The sequence below is a fragment of the Mesocricetus auratus genome, unplaced genomic scaffold (genome assembly GCF_017639785.1).
Source record: "Mesocricetus auratus isolate SY011 unplaced genomic scaffold, BCM_Maur_2.0 Super-Scaffold_100691, whole genome shotgun sequence".
In the NCBI taxonomy this organism is placed as follows: domain Eukaryota; kingdom Metazoa; phylum Chordata; class Mammalia; order Rodentia; family Cricetidae; genus Mesocricetus; species Mesocricetus auratus.
Window position 1 is genome coordinate 58,634,881 of NW_024429267.1, and position 21,845 is coordinate 58,656,725.

General features: G+C 54.3%; 1 protein-coding gene across 1 annotated transcript; it reads right to left on the reverse strand.

Annotated features, from left to right (window-relative positions):
- Positions 1 to 16,176, reverse strand: Pomgnt2 (protein O-linked mannose N-acetylglucosaminyltransferase 2 (beta 1,4-)). The gene is made up of 2 exons (XM_005082306.4): positions 16,075 to 16,176; positions 1 to 2,276 (listed from the first exon to the last, which is right to left on the reverse strand). The coding sequence occupies exon 2, from the start codon at positions 2,172 to 2,174 to the stop codon at positions 432 to 434; it is 1,743 nt and encodes a 580-aa protein (XP_005082363.1). The 5' UTR covers positions 2,175 to 2,276; positions 16,075 to 16,176; the 3' UTR covers positions 1 to 431.
- Between the last annotated feature and the right edge of the window lie 5,669 nt (positions 16,177 to 21,845).

Sequence of the window (21,845 nt, forward strand, 5' to 3'; positions counted from 1 at the left end):
TGTGCGCAATCATTTAATGACTGCTCCCCAACAAACCTGTCACCCAGCTACAGGTGAAATTCGCAGAGACCTATCTGCCTAGCCCACCAACCAACCACATGACCACTCTTTCTAGAAGCCAGGACCTGTACCAAGGCCACAGAAGGAACAGCACAATCGATTATCGAGAGCAGATCCCTGGGGCCTGCCTGTGCCTCCTCCTCACCACAGAGGCATTCCTCCCGGGGGGATGACCAGGGTGGCAGAGGGGGGCGGACACCCGCGTCTTCAGGGCAAAGGGTCCTGCAAACAGCACACCCACAGCAGTAAGAAGACGCCGGGGGCGGGCCTGCTCAGTAAACGGGTGAGTCGTCACCACAGTCGCCAGCAGGACTGCGGACCTTGGGAAGCTGAGCCGCAAAAGCCCCGCCATCCTGAGGCCCGGCCACGGGCTACGTGCTGCACACCAGCACGTCTGCAAAAGGTCCCAGGAGGGTCTTGTTGAAGATGCAGCGGACCCACACCAGGTAGGTGGTAAAGGGCTTGATGTTCTCGGTGAAGGTGTGGTTCTGCAGGGTCAGCATGTAAGGCGCGTACGTGTTCTCCCCTTGCTCCTGCAGCCACACCTCGTACCTCACCTCCCGCACTTTCAGGTACTTGAGGTTCCATGGGATCTGCCAGGACACCGATAGGTGGGCCTCAGCGGCACCCTGCACGGTCGCCTGGCACCGGGCGTCCCGCACCTTGCCCGGGTACAGGCTGATTGTCCACCTCTGCCTCCGTGGTCCTGGCCGGTCCTTCACCACACGCCGGATGGACTGCATGAGGGACGGGATGTCCACCCTCGTGTCCTGGTAGATTCGGAACAGCCACTCTGGGTTCCGGCAACACAGGTGCCGGGGGACCTCCCGGCTCTGTAGGATGCGGGCCTGCTCCGCCCGGTCCAGGTGGGTGATGCCCCCCTGGTCCCAGGGCCGCTCGGGGTGCGTGACCGTGTTCTCCCGGATCATGTTCCGCCAGGCCACGTACTGCAGGTCCATGCCGGGCAGGGTGGCCAGCGTCTTATAGGGGGTGTAGTGGTCAGGATTGACAGCGTAGGGGAAGAGCTCCACCACGGTGGCCCCGCGGGGCAGGAAGAGGGCGGTGACCAGCTGGGCCCCGTGCACGCTGACTAGCATGGAGGCGTTGCTGACCAGCCGCACCACGTCTGCAAAGCTGTGGTCCTCCAGGGACACCGTCACCGTCTTCATCTGGAACTCCTGTGCCAGCTCCAGCAGCAGCTCTGCCTCGTTCAGGATGAGTCTGTTCTGGGTGCGGCTGAAGACCAGGATGTATTCCTCGCCCAGGGGCGCCCCCGCGTGGCTCACATTCAGCTTTTCGGTCACGAAGCGGGCGAACTGCCGGATCTCGTTGCCGGACACGAGGATGTTGGCCTTCGGGCCCTGGGGCTGGACAAAGCCGTACTGGTACCAGGTGGTGACCTTGGACAGGCCCACAAACGCGTGGGAGAAGCAGAGCAGTCGGCCCAGCGTCTTGAGCTGCGAGCGCAGCAGCGGCTGCTTGGGGCTGAGGAGTTTGTAAAGGTCGAAGTGGGCGCCCTCGCCCCAGCCCTCCATGAAGAAGAGCCGGGCCTCCTGGGCCAGGCCGGGGAACTGCCTCAGCGTGTAGAAGATGGGGAGCAGGTCGTCGTGGAAGACGTGCATGAGGTTATCGGGGTTGAAGCGGTTGGCGATGAGGGCCACGTCAGGCACGAACACCGGCTTCGGCATGAAGCGCAGGGCGGCGGCGGGCAGTTCCACGAAGTTGAAGTACTGGGCGTTGTGGTCCTCCACAGTGGACAGGTCCAGGAGGGCCGGCTGGAAGCGCCGGGAGCCCAGATTGGGCAGCATCACGGACGAGTTGCCGTGGAAGAAGATGAATTCTTCCGCCTCGTTGGAGTAGCAGAGCCACTTGAAGCGGCAGATGCGGTCTGTGTGGGTGCGGCCCGTGCACACCATGTGGGTGCCGCCCTCCGTGAGGACCTGCAGGGCCTTCGGGTAGTCGATCCTCAGCCCCGAGACTGGGTCCAGGGACTGCTGTCCAAGCGCCAGCTCCTCCTCTAGGGTGGCCGCATGCTCCCGCAGCCGCACGTGCTTCCAGAGGACCGCGGCCAGCACAGACACCAGGAGGGCGTTGAACACGGCAGAGAGGTGCATCCTATCGCCACCGAGGGGCCTGGGGCAGACGATGGATGCTGGGCAGTGCCACAGCCCAGGTGGGCTTCACCCATCCATCCCTATGTGCGCCAGAGGACAAGCCTGTGAAGGGAGGGAGAGGGGGAGGGAGGGAGGGAGAGAGGGGGGAGAGAGAGAGAGGAGTCAACCCAGCCAGGCGTCTCAGCACACTCCTGCCGTGAGCTCCCTGGTAACAGCTACAGCCAGACATGAAAAAAATAAGTGACTTTTACTAAAAGGGATCCGTGAGTCAAATTTACAAGTTCTATGCTTTTTTTTTTTTAAGTTTCACTTGTGTGTGTGTGTATGTGTTTATGGGCACATGTATCCATGCATGCTTGGAGGCCCAGAGGTCAGCATCAAGTGTCTTTCCTTGGTTGCTCTACACCTCGTATTTTTTGAGACGGTCTCTCTCACTGAACCTGGAGCTCACTGACTCAGCTAGACTGGCTGGCCAGTGACCTCCAGGACCCTCGTCTCTGCCTATCTGGTGCTAGCATTATAGAGGCAAGTGGGCAGCACATTACCTACAGAGTCACCCCAACAGACCCAGGAGCCACTTGTTTAGATGGGCTACCCTTCTGACCACACCGGCATCACTCAGAAGCAGAGCTCAGCTGTGGATGAACAGCCTGTGTCGAGCAGCACCCCTGCGATGCCTGTGTCGAGCAGCACCCCTGCGATGTCTGTGTGTCGAGCAGCACCCCTGCAATGCCTGTGTGTCGAGCAGCACCCCTGCAATGCCTGTGTGTCGAGCGGCACCCCTGCGATGTCTGTGTGTCGAGCGGCACCCCTGCGATGCCTGTGTCGAGTGGCACCCCTGGGATGTCTGTGTCGAGTGGCACCCCTGCGATGCCTGTGTGTCGAGCAGCACCCCTTACATTTGGGATAGTATAGTCACTAGACAGTCCTAGCACAAGGCACACTAAAGGCCAGGTACGTTCATTCACGTGGCCTGGGTGACCTTTCTTGGGGTATTCGGGTACCCTTTTGAAAAGGCAAGCATTGGGCAGCCCCATCACAGATTTTGGCGGTCAGGAGTGATGCTCCGGCTGAAACACTAACCCTGGTACCCAACTGTCTTCTGATGTGCGAAAGGAACCATTTCATTCAGCCAGGTTCCCTGATAGGTGAGGCCTCCAGTGCCAGGAAAAGGGTCGGGACACTCGGTGAAGGGTCACCCACAGAAGCCATGTGTATTCCGAAGCAGCCTGGGTTCACTGGGGCCGTCCAGGCTGGCCAGTGCTAGGCAGACACCGTCCCTTCCCATCACGGCCACCTGGAACAGTGTTTTAAGTCTAAGCACAGAAATCTTCCCAAAGAAGAGTAACCAGTCAGTGAGCATGGCCAGAAGTCGCCCGACCGATGCACCCTGGCCTGGGCCTCCAGGTTAAGTTGGCTCAAGGTGCGCATCTCCACCCCTGCCTGCCCTTCCTAGGGGCTCTCCAGTGTGATCACCCTTCCCCCGAGCCCCTGTGCTGAGTCGTCCTGGGACCCAGAGGAGGCAGAGACGCGTGGCTTCCAGGGTGCAGAGAGCTCGCCTCTGGAGCTCTGACCCAGTGCAGTGGCGTGCTGCAAGGGGGGGGGGAGCAGTCAGCCTGGAGAGAGGCCAGCTCCTGTTCCCATCCGAGGGCCACAAGCAAGCCAACCACAAGCAAGCTGGCTTGAGGGCACAGACAGTATGCTAAGGACGGCACAGCAGAAGACACAGGGGACCCTGGTGACGTTCCCAAGTCTGCTGTGAGAAACTTCACCTTTGAAGCCAGACTGAACTGTGGTTTCTGGCGTCTCTCAGACAAGCACATGACGGGAGGGCACAGCTCCCTGAGTGACGTTCTCAGACCCAGCGGAATGAGGCTGCATCCATATCCCTGTGACCCTCCTAATCTGCACACATGAAACTGCCTCCCTAAGACTTCTCCCTCACAGCAACAAACACTGAGTTAGAGGATCAACAGCTTTGACGTGAGTGCCCTCTGCTGGACAGAAGTAGGACTGCGGCAACCTAAGTGTCCATAGAAAGCCGGGATACTCAAGGGAGACATCAGGCCTTGGCTGTTTCTGGGCACTCAGAGGGCGGACAAGGTTTCTGGTGAGGTATGAGCACTCATCCCAGGGCAGGACAGACGTGGAAGGTCCTACAAAGACCTTGGGCATGCCAGGTGCTTGTGTTACCCTTTCAAGAGGGAAAAACGTGAAGTTTTGATGTGAGTAAGCATTCTGCCGAACCGTGTGGTCTAAAGCACGGAGGGTACTGGCTGGGCTCCAGCCAACCTTGTTACTTACAGTCAGGCAGCCTGGACCACGGCTGAGTGACAGGAATCCAGCAACCGGGACTGTGCCACCCCGGTGTGCAACCCACACTCCTCCTTGCTGGGACTGTGTGCGGGCTTATATGGGCTCTGGGTCCATCCACGGGGTTAGACCGCAGCCATTCTGGCTTAGTCTTTCTAGCTGCTCTCCCTCCCCACACTGGCTCAGGTGAGCCAGGACGGATGAAGACAATGGATTCTCATTCTTCATCCTTGCTTTAAATCTCCTTCTGGGGGAATCTTATCATGGAGTCCCTTATTTTGTCACTGTGGAAGGAGCCAGGGTGTAGGGGCAGTCAGGGGCCACCATGCAATCCTTCCTGTCTTACACACACACACACACACACACACACACACACACACACACACACACCCCGCATCACCCTCACTACACTGTAGCATCTTACTTAAGCCAGCAAGATCAAAAGTTTTGGCAGAATCAGAGATACCAGACAGAAGCAGAGGGCACTTTTAATCAAAAATAAACAGGGGCTGGAGAGGCTCCTTGGGTGAGAGGCAGAGGTCTCCACCTATGCTGGTTCTTTAGGGTCTGCAGGTTAGCATGCTGTGAGGACTGAAGGAGACACCCACCCTCTGGGCTCCAAAAGTGCCCAGAGCCTCCTATCAGATGGGATCTGGACAGGATGGGGAGGTCTGTGATGGTTACACACACACACACACACACACAGAGCAGCAGCCCGTCTGTTTCTGGACTGGACGGGCTGACCTCGTGCATCTTGAAAATAGCCTGGCCCTGCTCAGTATCTTAGTGTTTGTAGCACCCGTGACAGCTACACTAAGACCCTGCCTGTACCACACCAGGCTCTTTCGATAGAAAAGGAACCCTAATTTAACAACCTCCCCACTCCTACCCTACACGTAAGAGATCTGTACTTTCCTTGCCATAAGAGATCTGTACTTTCCTTGCATAAGTCTCCCTGACTGCTGGCTGGGGGGTTGCGACTTCTCGCTGCAGGAAGGATGCTCAGAGAAGAAGGAGGAGGCGGAGGTCCTTGCAGTTTCCCCCAACCACGTCTTGCTGTGGGGACAGTTTAAAAGCAAGTCTGGACGAGGGCAGAGAAGTCCAAAAGGGTGTCAGACGTCGGTGACGCACCCCTTTAATCCCAGCACTCGGGAGGCAGAGGCACGTGGATCTCTGTGAGTTCAAGGCCAGCCTGGTCTACAAGAGTGAGTTCCAGGACAGCTTCCAAAGCAATACAGAGAAACCCTGTCTGGAAAAACCAACCAACCAACCAAACAAACAAACAAAAAACATCAAAAGGGCCAGCTCCAATCTCAGTACCAGTCCAAGAAAAAATGACCTCGGGGCTTTAACTGGACTGTAACCATGAGTCTACCCCTCAGCAGAAGTGGCTTCTGTGCCCCTCCCCTGCTCTGCTGTGTGTGTGGGGGCTGTAAATAAACTTTTTTGGAAACAAACTTGTGCGTGACTAGCGTGTGAAGACATGGTGGGCACGCACATGTGTGCACATGCCCATGGAGACCACGGGTGGACAACAAGTACCTTCCCTGATGGCTTCCCTCCTTATTCTTTTAGATGTCTATGCGTGCCTGCGTGTATGTCTGTACGTCATGTAAGCACCTGGTGCCCTTGGAGGTCAGAAAAGGACATCCAAAGCCCTGAATCTGGAGCCCCAGATGGTTGTGAGCGACCATGTGGGAACCGGGAACCAAACTTGGGACCTAAGAGCAACAAGTGCTTTTAACCGCTGAGCCATCTCCCCATCCCCACCTTATTTTGGGGGTCCTCTTCACTGAACCTGGAGCTCACCAATCTAGCCTGGCTTGGTTGGCCAGCAAGCTCCAGGATCATCTTGTCTGGCTCCAATCCCCAGCCTGAAGCATTGGGGTTACAGGTGTTACAAGTCACGGTGCGTGGCTTTTTATGTGGGCGCTGAGAATTCAAATTCAGGTTGCTTTACTCAAGGAAGCCAGGGTCCTAGAAATAACATGGAGAAGACGCCCACTACGGAGGGAGGGCATGGCACCAATGGCTTGACTCAGGTCACTTTCAGCACCCTGTACCCTGGCGTGGGGGACTCAGGCGAGGGTTTGGTTGGAAAGCATGGCTCGTGCTTCCCGCCGTGGGACAGCCTGGTCTGTGCAGTGGGCCTTCCCTCCAGGAGAGGTGAGGAGCAGAGAGCTCAGGATGACGCCCAGGTGAGGCAGAGGGGGAGACAGCCCCACCCTCCACCTCCAGCAAGAAGCCAGGCTCTTGACAGGATCTAGAACTGCCTTGGAGACAAAACATGCCTGCTAAGGCCTGGAGCTGTGACTCTGGGAAGCTGTGTCCTCAAGTCTCTCATGACAAAAGACCGTAGTGTACTTTCTTCATCATCCCAGTGGTGGGCGCTGGATGGATGGGGACAGGCCCAACACTGACGGTGACTAACCACTAGCATGGTGTGCTAGCCACTGAGGGATCCACACCAGCCAACGCCGCTTAGTCAGCAACCCTGCTTCGCAGGGCAGCACGGGTGAGTGGGTCGCAGTAAGTGAACCCGATTTCCCCCTCATGTACAAGTCAGTGTGTGTGGATAAGTGAACCCGATTTCCCCCTCATCTTATGTGCAAGTCCGTGTGTGTGGAGGAGAGCAATACTGTGTGTGTGTGAGTGCTTGCATATATATGTATATATGCACACCTAGGACACATGCATGTGCAAACTTATGTCTAAAGACATGTAAACTGTGTGTTATAACGCGTATGCATATTTTTATGGAACAGAGTCCAAACGCTTAAGAGAATGCCACCAGAATGGGAAATGAGGCTCTGCATTGCGTCAGACACGAGAATGACGAATGGCATCCCTGGCCTCAAAGTTCTCACTGTAGCAGAAGACACTCGGAGCCCCCGTGACACCTGGCGTGACTCAGGGGTCACAGCAAGGCACACGTGCTGAGGAGCAGTGACTGAGGAGCAGCGAGAGCCGCTGGGAATGGGCCCGCCATCACTCAGGAAGAGTGGCCTCCCGTCAGTCCCCACCGACGAGCCCTGTGCTCCACTGTGCCGCGGGTCACCTGGCCCGGCTTTTGTTTTAACTCCTGCTCCCCAAGGGGCTAGCCCTAACGGTCCCCAGAGGAGGCGCAGGTCAGGGGGGTACAGCAGTCCACACGGAGACAGAATGGGCTTCACGGCCTGAGCTGGTTCCCTTTTCCCCGCAAAACCCTCTCCTCATCTGGGGACTTGGGCACATCTGTCTGCCACTGTTACAGTTAGAAACCTTAACGGGAGCGTGGTTACGATGCACTCAGTGACAGAGCGGGGCTGTATGTCCACAATAGCCCTTACACACAGACAGACATAAGGACGCTGACACACCTGTCCACAAGCCCAGCAGCGAGGGTGAGATCTCGTGCTGGCAGGATCGCCTGCCAGCCTGGACATCTAGCATGCACACAGTCTCCGTTTTCTGAATGCCCTGGTCAGACAGGCACAGACAACCCCACACAGGCCATAAGGTCTGATAAGGAGGAAGCATCCCAGGATTCCTAGACAAGTCAGGGCTGCAAACTCACAGATCGGGAGACAATAGGGAAGGGAAGCCAGGTGACCTGGAACCTGGGGTCAGGGAGGGGACTGTTAAAGCTCTACTTGCTGAGAGCTTGGCCGCACTGACACCATAGGCTGGGTGGCTTGAACAACAAACTTACCTCCTGGCAGTAATGGAGGTTGGAGGTCCAGCATTCGTCCTGGGCCAGGGGGACACAGTGCAGCCTTTCACGGCTCTCTTCTGGTTTCCACAGATAAAATGTCAGAGATGAAAGACTAGGGCTGTCATCTCTGACAACTGTACAAACTGAGGGAAGGCAAGGATGGGGTGGCCGGCCTCACGCCACCCGGTAAAATCAGGTGTGCGCTCGTCCATAAGCTCTGGTCCAAGGACAGCAACCCTGGCACCTGGGCTCCAGCTGCAGGAGTATCATCGGGAATGGTAGGATCCCGACTTCGACACTGAAAAGTGTTTGTAGTCGGAACACATCATGTGTTTATTAGTGAACTGTGGAAGCTCTGGGTGGCACACAGACGTCCCAGTCACTCTGAATGGGTAAACTCAAACTCTCCACAAGGCCAGGCTGGCCCCCAGGACAATCTCTTCCAATCTCCTCTACCTTCCTGTTTTACCAGGAGGTACATGACCTGGCGTGTGTTACACGGTGGTTGTGTGTGCAGCAAAACCACATGTGAGCCGAAGGCTGAGAAAACCTGTACCTTTGAACCCTGCACACTGGACTTGCTGGGAGGGAAGTCATTCATTCATTAAGATGCAGGCAGCCCAAGCTCCCTCGTAACACTTAGCAGTTAACCATAAAGGTGCGGTGAGCAGTTCTGAGCTCACAGGCTTGCTGGTTTGTTTGTTTTTAGATTTTTATTTTATTTTTAATTGTGTAATTGTGTGTGTGCGCCCGCACAAAGGCAGTTCCTGCGGAGGTCAGAGCTGTTGGGGTTCCCCTGGAGCTGGAGTTACAGACATGCATAAACCAGCAGACGTGCCCGGGAATGGGAACTATGGGGTCCTAACCACTGAGCCATCTCTCCTGCCCACTCACATTCATACTGACACCGTGACCTAGAAAACACCCTCCTGAACTCAAGAGCTGGAGACACGAATCCCCTGTCAGCAGCTGAGACCATGAATGAGCTTCGACTCCAAAGGGAACAACTTCCACGGGGGCTCACCCCCTTTTGCTCTGGTGGGAGGGGTGATTAGCCCTGCCCTGCTTGTGCAGGAAGGAGGGCTCAGGTGAGCTGCAGGGGGGCTCAGCCTCCCAGGTGGGCCTGCAACCCTCTCCCCAGGGTACTGTTGCCCAGTGATGCAGACACCTGACCACAGCCCGGTGTCCTCCCGAGTGTCAGAGCAGCACCGATGTGGTCACACACAGGGACACAACGGGAGAGGAAGAGCATAACCCTGTCTTAGGCTCACACGGGGCATATGAATATATTACAAGGTCTTAACGTGAAACTGCGGGAGAAAAAACATTTTTTGTTGTTGTTGGTTTTCTAGGTTTTTTGTTTGTTTGTTTTGACAGGGTTTCTCTGTGTAGCCCTGGCTGCCCTGAAACGTGTAGATCAGGCTGGCCTCAAACTCAGAGATCCACCTCCCTCTGCCTCCTAAGCGCTGGGATAAAAGGGGTGTATGCACCACCACCACCACCCGGCTCAAAAGTAATTCTTACAGTGACTACCCAGACCCCAAAACGTCATTGTCAGGTGGGGCTTAGACCCCAAACGATTCGGAATCCATCAAGACTCCAGGAGATGCCCACGGTAGGAGAAACAATTAAAAACACAGGAAGTATGCCCAGCACACACAGGTACAACAAGAGACCACCCAAAAGAGATCTACCTGGAGGTGGGCACCAGGGTGAGCTCTAGGCAAGGGCTTAGAGGGTGTGGGCTGGTGGTGTGTCCATCTCCCCAGACTGCCCCAGCAAACCATGAGACCTCCAAGTCTGGGATGCCTTCCCCACCTAAGCAGAGCCCAGGCCATGCACAATGAGGATTCCAGGCTTTGGGCTGGAGACAGCAGGGGGATTGAGGCTTCCGGGAAAGCTGGGTTCACCGCCGAGTCTCCTCGGGCTTAAGGGGAACTTGCAAAGCCCCTTTGTAAGCAAACCACTCGGCGGCCAGGGAACCTGCATCCCTGCCTTGGTGGCAGGAGGGTGATGAGAGTCTCAGCTTGGGTTTCCCTTGGTCTCGTCACTACGGTGTCACTGTCAGCCTCCTCCGTCCTAATGATGATGACACCACTGTAGCCAATACCCACTGACTGGGTGACATCTTCATTCATATTACAGATGGCGCAAGGGAAGGGAGGGCAGAGAGCTATTCAAGGACACAGGAGCTGGGCGGTGGTGGTGCACGCTTTAATCCCAGCACTCAGGAGGCAGAGGCAGGCGGATCTCTGTGAGTTCGAGGCTAGGCTGGACTGACAGCCTCCAAAACAATACAGAGAAACCCTGTCTCGAAAAACCAAAAAAAAAAAAAAAAAAAAAAGGACACAGGAGACTTCTGGTCCCCGGTCCGTGGGGGCTGGCTCTAGTGTCTGCAATCGGCAGTCACTTCATCATACAAGAAAGCAACTTCAACTCATAAAAGTCGCACAGTGCGGGAACACTACCCCCCCCCACTGTTCTTCCCTAAGTTGACACATCTGTCACTGTTTGTCACATACAAACTCTTTTCTGAGCTATTTAAAAATAAACCGGATGCCAGGTGGGGTGGCATTTGCCTGCAACCCCAGCATGTGGGAGTGGAGACAGGAGGGTTTAAGACCAGCCCGGATACTTATCAAGACCTTGTCTCAAAATCAAAACAAACAAAAATTCTGGTGACATCTTCCCCGACAGCCATTACTACCTAAGTATATATTTCTGAGAGCAGTATCCTCTCACATAATACAAATTAACAAAACCAATACTGTTACTACATGGGCCCTAGGCTGTGTCCAAAATCCAAGCCAGGATGAAGAGAGCCATCTCTCGCCTCCCTTAGTCTTTCTTTCCTATGATTTGACAGTTTCTCTAAGGTTTGCTTTTATGTTACAAGTGGTGTGTGTGTGTGTGTGTGTGTGTGTGTGTGTACCATGTGTACTGTACCCATGGAAGACAGGGTGTTGGATACTCTGGAGCTAAAGTCACGGATGGTTGTGAACCACCATGTGGGTACCAGGGATCAATCTCTGGCCATCTGCAAGAGGAACAAATGCCCTTAACCTCTAGGCTGTCTCTCCAGCCCCAACCTTGACTGTTTTAAAAGCCAGAGAGGTATTTCCTAACACATGCCTCAATCTGGGTGTATCTTTCTTGTCAAGTTCAGTCTACACACCTGAGCCCTGAGTTCACTGTGTGAATCTCTGTGAGACACTCACCTCCAGGCATCCCAGTGGGGAAAACACTAGCAACTCTACCGTATGTAGGATACTTAAAGGAACAGGCTCCTTCCCGGGGGAAAGGAAGACCCAGGGGCCCTATAGGGTTGTAACAGCTTGCTTGAGGGGTAGGGTGCAACTCTTTCTGCTCGTGTGGCCTACATCCGCCACGACCCTGAATTCTTTCAGTTGGGCCTAGGAACCCACGTTTTGATAAAGCTTCCGGATGACTCTGCCATGTGCTCAGTTTCAGGGAAGAGTTGTCCGGCATGCAGTTCTGCAATCCTCTTGACGGGACCCAGCCACAAGGAAATGGTGGATCGAGCTGAGGATTCCCCTCCATTACTAAAGGCTCACTTTGCTCACATGACTGGTCAAGCCGACGGCCCAGGGCAGTGCAGACTGAGACAGCTTCCACACTTAAGACTTTCTAGAAAAGCTGCCCCGACCTAAGCTTCCCCGGGGAAGGCACCGCTGCTTTGTAGTATGGAAGTGGTGCAAATGAGGCCTCGTATTCTAAGCAGCTGCCAGTGTGGGACACTGGCAATGCCACGTCACCCTCCTGGCAGTCGGAAGGCAGGCCTCTGGGAGAGAAGCGCCTGGACAAGTGTCTCCAGGTCCTCATAACAGCAGCTGCCATCACCTCCTCAGAGCTCTGGCACCCAACATAACATGATCCCTGATTCGAACCTCCACTGCGGGCCCCTGGGTACGGTTCATCCCTGGCGAGCCAGCAACCCACAGGAAGCCAGGACCGCGACGGCAGCATCGCCAAGGATAGACAGCAAGGGTCCTGGTCTCCTCCCTGAGGTGTGGCTTAGGCCCATGGCGAGGAAGGGGCCTGCAGCACGGAAGGTCTGATGTTCCGATACATACACTGGGGCTGAGGGCAGGCAGGTGCTGGTGACAGTGTGGAAGACATTGAAAATGGAAGACTCACCTGTGCTGGCCCAGCATGCCGGCCTCTGGTGCAAAGGGTTTAGGCCGCTGCGACTACCAGCTTATTCCAGGCATTGTCCTGAGCCTTGGTCCTTTCCGGGTGCCTCAAAAATCCTTCCAATGTGGGCCTAGGGGGTTCATTGCTTTGGCGGTACTGGGAGCCAAGCTCAGGCGGCCTCTGCACTAGGCAAACCACTAAGCTATAGCCCCAGCCCTTAATTTTCTCTCAATATGAGAAAACCGCACCTTATGCGCAGGTTACATGCTCAAGGGCATCTAGCCCAAGTAAGGTCACTAGGATGGGAACACATCTGACCCCAGGGATCACTTTTTTAAGTCCCACACCTAGCTGACATCATATCTGACAGGATCCCCCAGTGTTAGGTGGGCCGGGGAGAACTCAGAGCAGTGGGATTTATGACTCAAGGGCAGAGCAGGTGTGGAAGGCTCTGGAAACACAGATCCAAAGGCCTTCCATGGTAACTTAGCAACCCAAGGCTTCTTGCTGTAATTACTCTCACCCAGCCAGGCAGAGAAAACACCTGGCTGTGGCCACTCTCTCAACCTAAAGAGAGTCTAGGTAGCAAGCTGGGGTGACGATTATCCACCCTGCCCTGGAGGTGGGCTGAGAGGGTTCAGCCATCAATACACAATTACAAAACCAGCACCTTTTAGAACTAAAAGACTCTTTTTTTTTTTTTTTTTTTTTGGTTTTATGAGACAGGGTTTCTCTGTATTGTTTTGGAGGCTGTCGGTCCAGCCTGGCCTCGAACTCACAGAGATCCACCTGCCTCTGCCTCCCGAGTGCTGGGATTAAAGGCGTGCGCCACCACCGCCCGGCTTAAAAGACTCTTTAGAGATGAATTCTCCCAAGTCTTCATTTTATGAGCGAGGTCTCTCAGGCAGCCAGGGCTGACATGGTTGCGTCAGGGCTCGGCGTAGGGCTCCCTCACCTCACACCCACAGCTCTGCTCCCAAACCAGAGCTCTGCCTGAGGTACACACAACTTCCACTCTTCCCAGCAGATAAACACGGGTTTTCTCCCGACTAAAGCCCTCCAGGTCCTACCCAGGCTGCGGACTCACCCACCCGGGCTGCTCTCACCCACCCGTGAGGCCCAGGGACTAGAGATAAGGAGGCTTCCTGCAGGCTGCTCCTTCCTCAGGCCTCACCTAATTTCACCCAGGGGGCCGCCTCCTTCAGCATCACACGTGGGGCCAGCTCTCACACAAAAGTGTTGCTAAGACCCCACTATAACACCAGAAAGGCCTGTCCTGGGTCCTAACCGGGTTCCACGACATCAGAGCCCACAGGCAGCGGAGAAAGGAATGGACCAATCAGAGAGATGCCAGGTGGTGAGACCCAACCCTGGCACTTAAACGACATAAACTACGCTACACCAATTCTTAATCACTTCAACCCCCACTTAGTAGACTGAGAGATGGCACTTATACTCCACAGAGGGTGGGGGCGGCGGGGCCCAGGTCTGTGGATTCAGATAGCCAATGGAAGTAAAGCACTGTGCCTACAATCATTCTCATAGCGGTTCTACAACAACAACCTGTTTACCGACTCATGCTAAGTCCTCTATGTATGTGCCTCATCCTTGCTACAAACCTAAAGTATGTGTTATGAACCCCATTCACACTAAAGGACAAAAGCTGGGAACTACTGTATGGCTTGTTCAGTGTCCCACAGCTATTACAGGATGGGGCTGAAGTTCAAACTCAAGCCTGAACTGCAAACCCCCCCCATCATCTGTTTTTTTTTTTTTTTTTTTTTTTTTTGGTTTTTCGAGACAGGGTTTCTCTGTGGCTTTGGATGCTGTCCTGGAACTCACTTTGTAGACCAGGCTGGCCTCGAACTCACAGAGATCCGCCTGCCTCTGCCTCCGGAGTGCTGGGATTAAAGGCGTGCGCCACCACCGCCGGGCCCCATCATCTCTGGATTTTCCCTTTCTCTCCAGTATCTCACCCAACTTGGAAAACCCTGGGGATCATTTTAGCATTTCCTGAGGGAGCCCATCCCTGCAGCAACCAAGTCGAGGGGACTGACAAGGCCTCTTAGGAGTGGAGCGTTGGGTAATTTAATTTTCCGTCTCTCTCATTATCCTCTAAAAGTCTTGGCTTGCCTTTGCTATTTCAGAAAGCAAGAGCTTGCCAACCAAAAGGCTGATTAGAAACCTGCCGTCCTAACTACTAGGGAGGATGAAGCAGGAGGATCACAGTTCTGGTGTGCCTGGGAAACTTAAGACTACAAAGCAGCCGGGCAGTGGTGGCGCACACCTTTAATCCCAGCACTCCGGAGGCAGAGGCAGGCGGATCTCTGCGAGTTCGAGGCCAGCCTGGTCTACAGAGCGAGTTCCAGGACAGGCTCCAAAGCTACACAGAGAAAACCTGTCTGGAAAACCAAAACAGAGAGGCTGCAAAGCAAAAAGAAGGAGAGTGCTGGGGCCGGGTGGCTCAACAGGACATCATTTGCCCGGCACACATGAGGCCTTGCATTCCATCTTCCACACTGAAAAACAAAAAAGCACTAAAGATGTCCTGACAGCCCAACAGCCGCAGGGAAGATCTGCTCACCAGCACCCTTGCTCTCCTCCGCTCCCTTCTGTAGGACCCTGGGGGCTCTGAGCTCAGAAGTGACCTGCCAGCCACCTCTGAGCTCAAGGAACCTATTTTCCGTCTGAGACCCTTCATTTGAAAGGGTCCACTGGTTGAGCTCCCAGATCCTGGTGGCCTGGGAGCAGCTAGCTTGGGGGAAAGGCAGGAGCCAGGTTCTTTTCTGCAATCGGTTGTGCCTGCTAGCATCGGATGCATTCACAGCGTTCCGGACCCAGACAGAAAGCCTGGCCAGCATTACCTCATGGAATCCTCACAGGAGATCCGCGAAGGTCCTACCCCACCCCCCAAGCCCCACCACTCTATTTTACAGATGATAAAGGCGGAGACCAGAGAAGACGAGTGTGTTACTTAAAGGGACATGGCCGGCGAAGGAGCCAAGATTTCAACATCCAGCCCCCGCCCCCCAACAGTCCAGATACGGAAGATGAACTGTGAGATTTCAATTTATGCTATAATCCTAAAATACCTTTCCCAGTTGGCTCTGGGGGCTGGCTGACACAGGCCTGAAGATATTGGCTGCATGCAGCATGACCCTGGTGAGGGGTCCCAAGCTTTGACCCAGGACTCCCACCAAGGATGAGAAGACGGGTTCCTACAGGCAAGCCCATCAGGGTCCTCCTCCTGCGGCTCCCCCCGCATTGCCAGGCAGGCCAGACAAGCTCCTATCACCGACCGCCCGGCCGGTTCCCTACGGAGCCCCAACCGCCGAAGGGTCAGGACAGGCCGGCCCAGGCACTGCTTTAAACGCAGCTGGCGCGGCCCAGGCCCCCTCTGCTCATCGCTCCTTGCTCCAGGCCACCTGTGCCAAAGGCGCACCATCCCTCCTTCCCAGGCGCCAGCATGTGCGTCCCCGCGGTCAGCGGCAGCGCAGGCTCCAGTGGGGACGGTCCGGGGCGCCACCCGGGGGGGCTCACAGGCCTACCCCTCCAACCTCTGCGCCTGCTCCAGGCGGCGTCCACCGCCCTGGGTCCTGCAAGCCCGCCGGCCTCCCCTGCAGCCCAGGGCCGGGCACCAAGCCCAGCCCGGCCCGGCGCCTCTCCTGAAGCCTGGCTCTGTGCCCCGCCCGCTTGGAGCTCGGGGCCCAGCTGCGCCGCAGACCCCGCGTTACCCACCTGACGCTCCGGGTGTCGCAGGTGTCCACGGTGCTGCGCCTGCCCTGCAGGAGAGCGCGCACACACACACACACACACACACACTCGGGAGCCAGAGCGCGTGCGCGGGCCGCGGGATCCGCCTCTTAGGCCTCGGCCGGGACCACCCCTTCGGCTCGCGGGATCCTGGGAGTTGTAGTTTTCGAGTTAGCAGCCTGCAAGAGCCTAGGGAGATCGGGAGTTCTACTTGGTGTTAATTTTACCCAGTTATGAGAGTTCTGGTAATGAATTTAAATGCAAAATGCCGCAATATCCATAAGTCACCTATGAGAGTAAAAATATTTCGTACCTTGACGTGCTTTTAAGACTCACGAAGGAGCTGGAAGGATGGATCAGAGGTCAAGAGTGCTTACTGCTCTTCCAGAGGATCTGGGTTCAGTTCCCAGTACTCATATCAGGTAGCTCACGACCGCCTGTAACTCTAGACACACACACACACACACACACCATTAAAATGTAAACAAGAAGACAAGAAATACAATGCAACAGGGAGCTTGAAACAGCAGCACCATGGCCACATCAGGCGCTGCCCCTCGTGGAAGGTGCTCAAGGGTAACCACCCTCAGGTCTTCAGGCTTGCCTGCTGGTTATCAGAATGCACACGCCTCCATTGCTGGATTCCCACATTTTCCCTCTGATGGGGGAAGTCCTTCTGTGTATATGCGCTTATCTTATTGGTTGTTGAATAAAGCACTATTGGCCAATAAGGAGGCAAGATAGGTGGGACTAGGAATTCGAGGAGGATTCTGGGAAAGAGATGCAGAGTCAGACACCATGTAGGATGCTAGAGGAGGAAGAGGTCAGGACCCTTTCTCCGGTAAGAGAAGCCCACGTGGAAATACTCAGATTAGCAGTTATGGGTTAATAATTAAGTCAGAGCTAGCCAATAAGAAACCATAGAAAACAGCAAACAGCTTCATAATTAATATAATTCTGCGTGTTCATTTGGGACTGACGCAGTACAGGGACCAGGCTGGCAGGAAGAATGCCCGTTACATCCCTCTCTTGACTTTTTGCTTAAAAACAAACAAAACAAAAGAATGAAGATTCAAATTGCCCAGAGGCTGTCTTCATTAGGTTTCTGTTGCTGTGAAGAGACACCATGACCATGGCAATGTGACCAGGAAAACATTTAATTGGGCAAGCTCTATTACAGTTTCAGAGGTTCAGTCCATTATCACCATGGTGGGGAGCATGGTGGCGTGCAGGCAGATGTGGTGCTGGCTACCACATCTTGCTCAGAAGGCAACCGGAAGTGGCCTGAGACACTGAGAGAAGCTTGAGCAAAAGAGACCTCAAAGCCTGCCCGACAGTGACACACTTCCTCCAACAAGGTCACACCCACTTCAACCAGGCCACACCCACTTCAACAAGGCCACACCTCCCAATAGAGCCACTCCCTAGGAGCTTATGGGGGCCAGAGTTCCATTCAGTCTGCCACAGAAGTCCACTGACCTGGAGCACCCCCCCCACCCCACAGAAATACAGCACTTCTGTCGTTAGTGTTTAATTACTTTATAAGATTGCTATTACTATCATTATTGTTGTCTGTGTTTAGGGTGCTTGGGCACATACCGAAACACTGATAGGGATCAGAGGACGACTTCCTGGCGTTGGTTCTTTCCATCTTCCCGTGACTTCCAGGGATTGAACCCGCCCATCCTGGATTGCATAGCGAGGGTCTGAGCCCACCGAGCCCTTCACAACTGCATAATCGTTTTTAAGATGACAGTGCCCCTGTGTCGGGACAGAAAGTTGGTCAGTTTGTGCAGGGCAACTTGGCAATGGTCTGAAGCCTCTGCAAATACTCAGTCAAAACCTCTAACCAAGACATAGTCACCGTGAAGACAGACGGTGCTGCCTGTGGTCGTCAATGAAGGCTCCGGTGCTCAGTCAACTTCAGACGTCCTCCCTGGGCTTGTCTCCTCCCCTAAGCGGCCTCTTGTCAGCTGCTTTGTCGTGTCTGTCATCTGGCTTTGCGCCAGACTGGCAGCACATTATGAGCCGGTGAGGGAGGACGATACTGGAGCTTGGATTCGACATCAGCCAGCTCTGACTGGAACTGCTGGGCAAGCCGTCATGCGACCTTTGTAAATCCTTGAATTTCTCACTCGGGAAATGGAAATCTTGAGGGTTGCTGGTACGGTGACGGAGATGTCACGTGGAGCATTGTCCTTATGAGAATGGGGAAGATTAGTGGACTCTCCCCACTCCTTGTGTTTCAATGGCCTGGTTGGCCACAAATCCGTCCTCGGACTTCAGGGGACTTGGCCCTCGTGGTTGCATCTGTGAACTCATCCAAACTGACCGTCCCCCCCACCTCTCTCTCTCTCTCTCTCTCTCTCTCTCTCTCTCTCTCTCTCTCACACACACACACACACACACACACACACACACACACGAAAAGATCAAACAGATTGTACTAAAGAACTGACACCAAGAGTTGGGACAGTGCCAGTCGCTGCAAGGCAAATAATGTCTGGATTAGAAACTCTTTGCCCCCAGCCATGAAGAGGGCTCTCTGGCCTTCTGCTTGCCCTCCCCGCCAGCCCCTGTCTGTACTGCCTGCCCTCCCTCCTCCCCCTGCCCTTCCCCTCCTCCCCCTGCCCTTCCCCTCCTCCCCCTGCCCTTCCCCTCCTCCCCCTGCCCTCCCTCTCCTCTCCCCATTTGGCTCTTGGCTTTTCTAAAGCAACAATCACCTCTTCTCTTTGTCTCTTGGACGGTAGTCGCTGATGGTCTCCGGAAGTTCAGCATAACGGCCCCCAAGGCCTTCAGGTCTCAGCCTTTACCCTGTCTCTGGATCTTAGATTCAGACAAACATGTTTACCCTGGCTGGCTTGAGCAGAATGATGGGTGTGAAGGAATATTAGGCGACACGTGGACTTACTGGGCCAAGGAGGAACAGACTCCATATCTATGGTCTACTCCGATGGCAATGTCCAAGACCAAGCCATGCCAGCTATAAGGAAGACATCTTCCTCTGTCGATATCCCCCATGCAAGGAGCCATCTCAGAGTGGCCTTCCTTCGTCTGAATCACAGTGTGCGCATGCCTGGCAGAGTCTCGGCCTCGGGGAGATGCCGATGTGCAAGTGGTCCTGAACAGAGTCTGCAGCTCTTGTCTCCACGGCGGAGGTCATTGGCAAGAGGCTCTGGGTGAGAGTGGAAACTTGTTGACAGGTTTTAAGACAGTTTACTCTTTGTCTTGCTATACGGCAGTTAGAGTAAGTCTCTCCTTCTCCCGCTCGGTCATAATCGCATTTTTCTTATTGAAGCACAGAATGTACCGGTTGCAGGCAGAAATAAAACCACCAAAAGTTAAAACGATGTCATCTAAAGCCACCTTTAGAACCAGCAGCCAGGCAGCCCTTGGAAAGATTTTTTTTGGTGAATTCCCTCCCTGAAGGTAGGAACCCCATATGAAAATGAGGTCACTATGTGCACACTGTTCTTGGCCCTTCTGGATATACAGTGTTTGGCAGGAGGCTGAGATTCGACCATAGTTCTCAGGGGAGTCAGAAACAGAATGGGACGAGGGACCTGACTCATCACCCTCAGCTGAAACTGCTTTCCTTTACGTACCATAGAGATGAGCCCAGACAGTCGTTTAAAAATTACTATTTTCTGTGCTTAACGAAGCTCCCAATTTTTCTTTGCGACGGGTACATGTTTTTACCTTCTGCAACACTAACACATTCTATTCCACTGAGGTGGATATAATTGAACCAGGAAAGTGAGCTAATTGCTCACTCTTTAAGACCACAAGCTATTGTATAGAGGTGGGAGGGAATTTAGCAACAATGTAGCGCAATCCCTATGTGTCAGAGAACTGAGGTCCAAGACGGGGACGAAACCTGGTCTTTAATCATAAAGACAGGAAGTGACACCACTTAGGAGCTCCAAGAAGCTTTGTACATTTTCCTAACGCTTCTGTCTTGTGGGGAGACTGTAAAGAAGGTTGTGGGGGGGGGTGACACAGTACAAGGCTGGAACCCCAGTCCATGTCAGCCTGACGGGGAAAAGTATGCATCCCGGGCAGAAACTCTGGCAATGCTGCTGATGGTGCCGGAGCAGGACCCGAGAGGATCCAAGAGGAAACCAGCAGCCACAGGAAGTCACACAGGAGGGTTGGGGTGTGCCCAGGGAGGAACTGGAGAACTCAAGCTCTTACCAGATCCAGGACCCTGTAACCATAGAAACCTGGGTGGGCTTCCCCATGTGTGGGGATGGGTCATGGGGGATCGGGTGGGGGGAAGGATTGAGGGGAGCATAATGAAAGATATGACTGGGGGGGTTGGGGTGAGGTTGAAATATAGTGCAAGGGAAATTCCCAGAAATCTACAAGATGACTCCAAGCAACAGGGAATACATAGTCCCAACTGGCCATCTCCTGTGACCAAGCAAGACTTCCAGTGGAGGGAATGACACATTGACCCAGACACATAACCTTCGACCTACAGTCTGTCCTGCCTCTGGGATGTGGCGGGGTAAGGGTGGCCGACAGATGACTGGTCCAGGCTGATTCCCATGCCAGGAGAGTGAGCCCACCCCAACACTGCCTGGAGCACCAAGACCCAGAGACTGGATGGTCCAGAGACCTAGGATAGAGCCAAACATGAGTGAAGAAAAAAAAAAGTCAATGTAATGATGCCTAACGATATTCTGCCATCCCCACGGATTGGTGTCTAGCCCAGTGGTCATCAGAGAGGCTTCATCCAGCAACTGATGGAAACATATGCAGAGACCCATAACCAAACATTAGACTGAGTTCAGGGAATCTGGTGAAGAGAAGGAGGAAGGATTGTAGGAGCCAGTGGGGTCAAGGACATCAAAAAAACAAAACAAAAAACAAACAAACATCAAAAAACACAGGATCAACTATCCTCACAGAGCTCACAGAGACCAGGCCAAAACCCAGGGAGCCTGCATGGGACTGGCCTAGGCCCTCTGCATTCATGAGACAGCTGTGTAGCTGACCTTCCTGTGGGGCTCTAACAGTGGGGGCTGGGCTGTCTCTGACTCTTGCTGGCTTTTGGGATCCCACTACTCATACTGGGTTGCCTTGCCCAGTCTTGATGCAAAGGGAGGGCTTAGTCTTACTGCAACTTGATACACCATGTTTTGTTGATACCCACGGGAGGCCTGCCCTTTTCTGGATAGAAAAGGAGGGGGAGGGAATTGGGAGCAGGCAGAGAGAAGGTGTATGGGGCAGGGGGATGGCTGGGAAGAGAGGAAGGAGGGGAAACTACTGTAGGGCTGTAAAATAGATAATTTTTAAAAAAGAAGAGAGAAGCCTGCAGGGGATGAGGGGCCAGGCCGGAGTGCATACAGTGGCGACTGGGCTAGGAGCATCAGCTTGGAGCTTGAGCGATGGGAGCTACCAAGCCACATCCTCTGGTAAACAGAGGTCGGCCTTCCTGACAATTCCACTGAGCGGTGGTGAGGCACACCTAAGTGTGGGAAGCTCGGGTTCAGCCCGTGGCTGTCCATCTCCAGGAATTCACGTGTAAAGATGCCCGTGTCTGGAGTGTGACCCTGACTGGCTTATGGGCACCCATACCCTTCCCACAAGGCTAAAGTGCGATTCTAATATGATGCTATGACTAAGAACTACTAAGGTGGGGCTGGGTGGGTCCTGCTGTACCTCCATGGACTGCGTTTTCCATCACCAGAGACAGAGGGGTGGTGGATTAAGAAACTGCCAATCCACAGGCTCCTGGCCTTTCTGGTAAT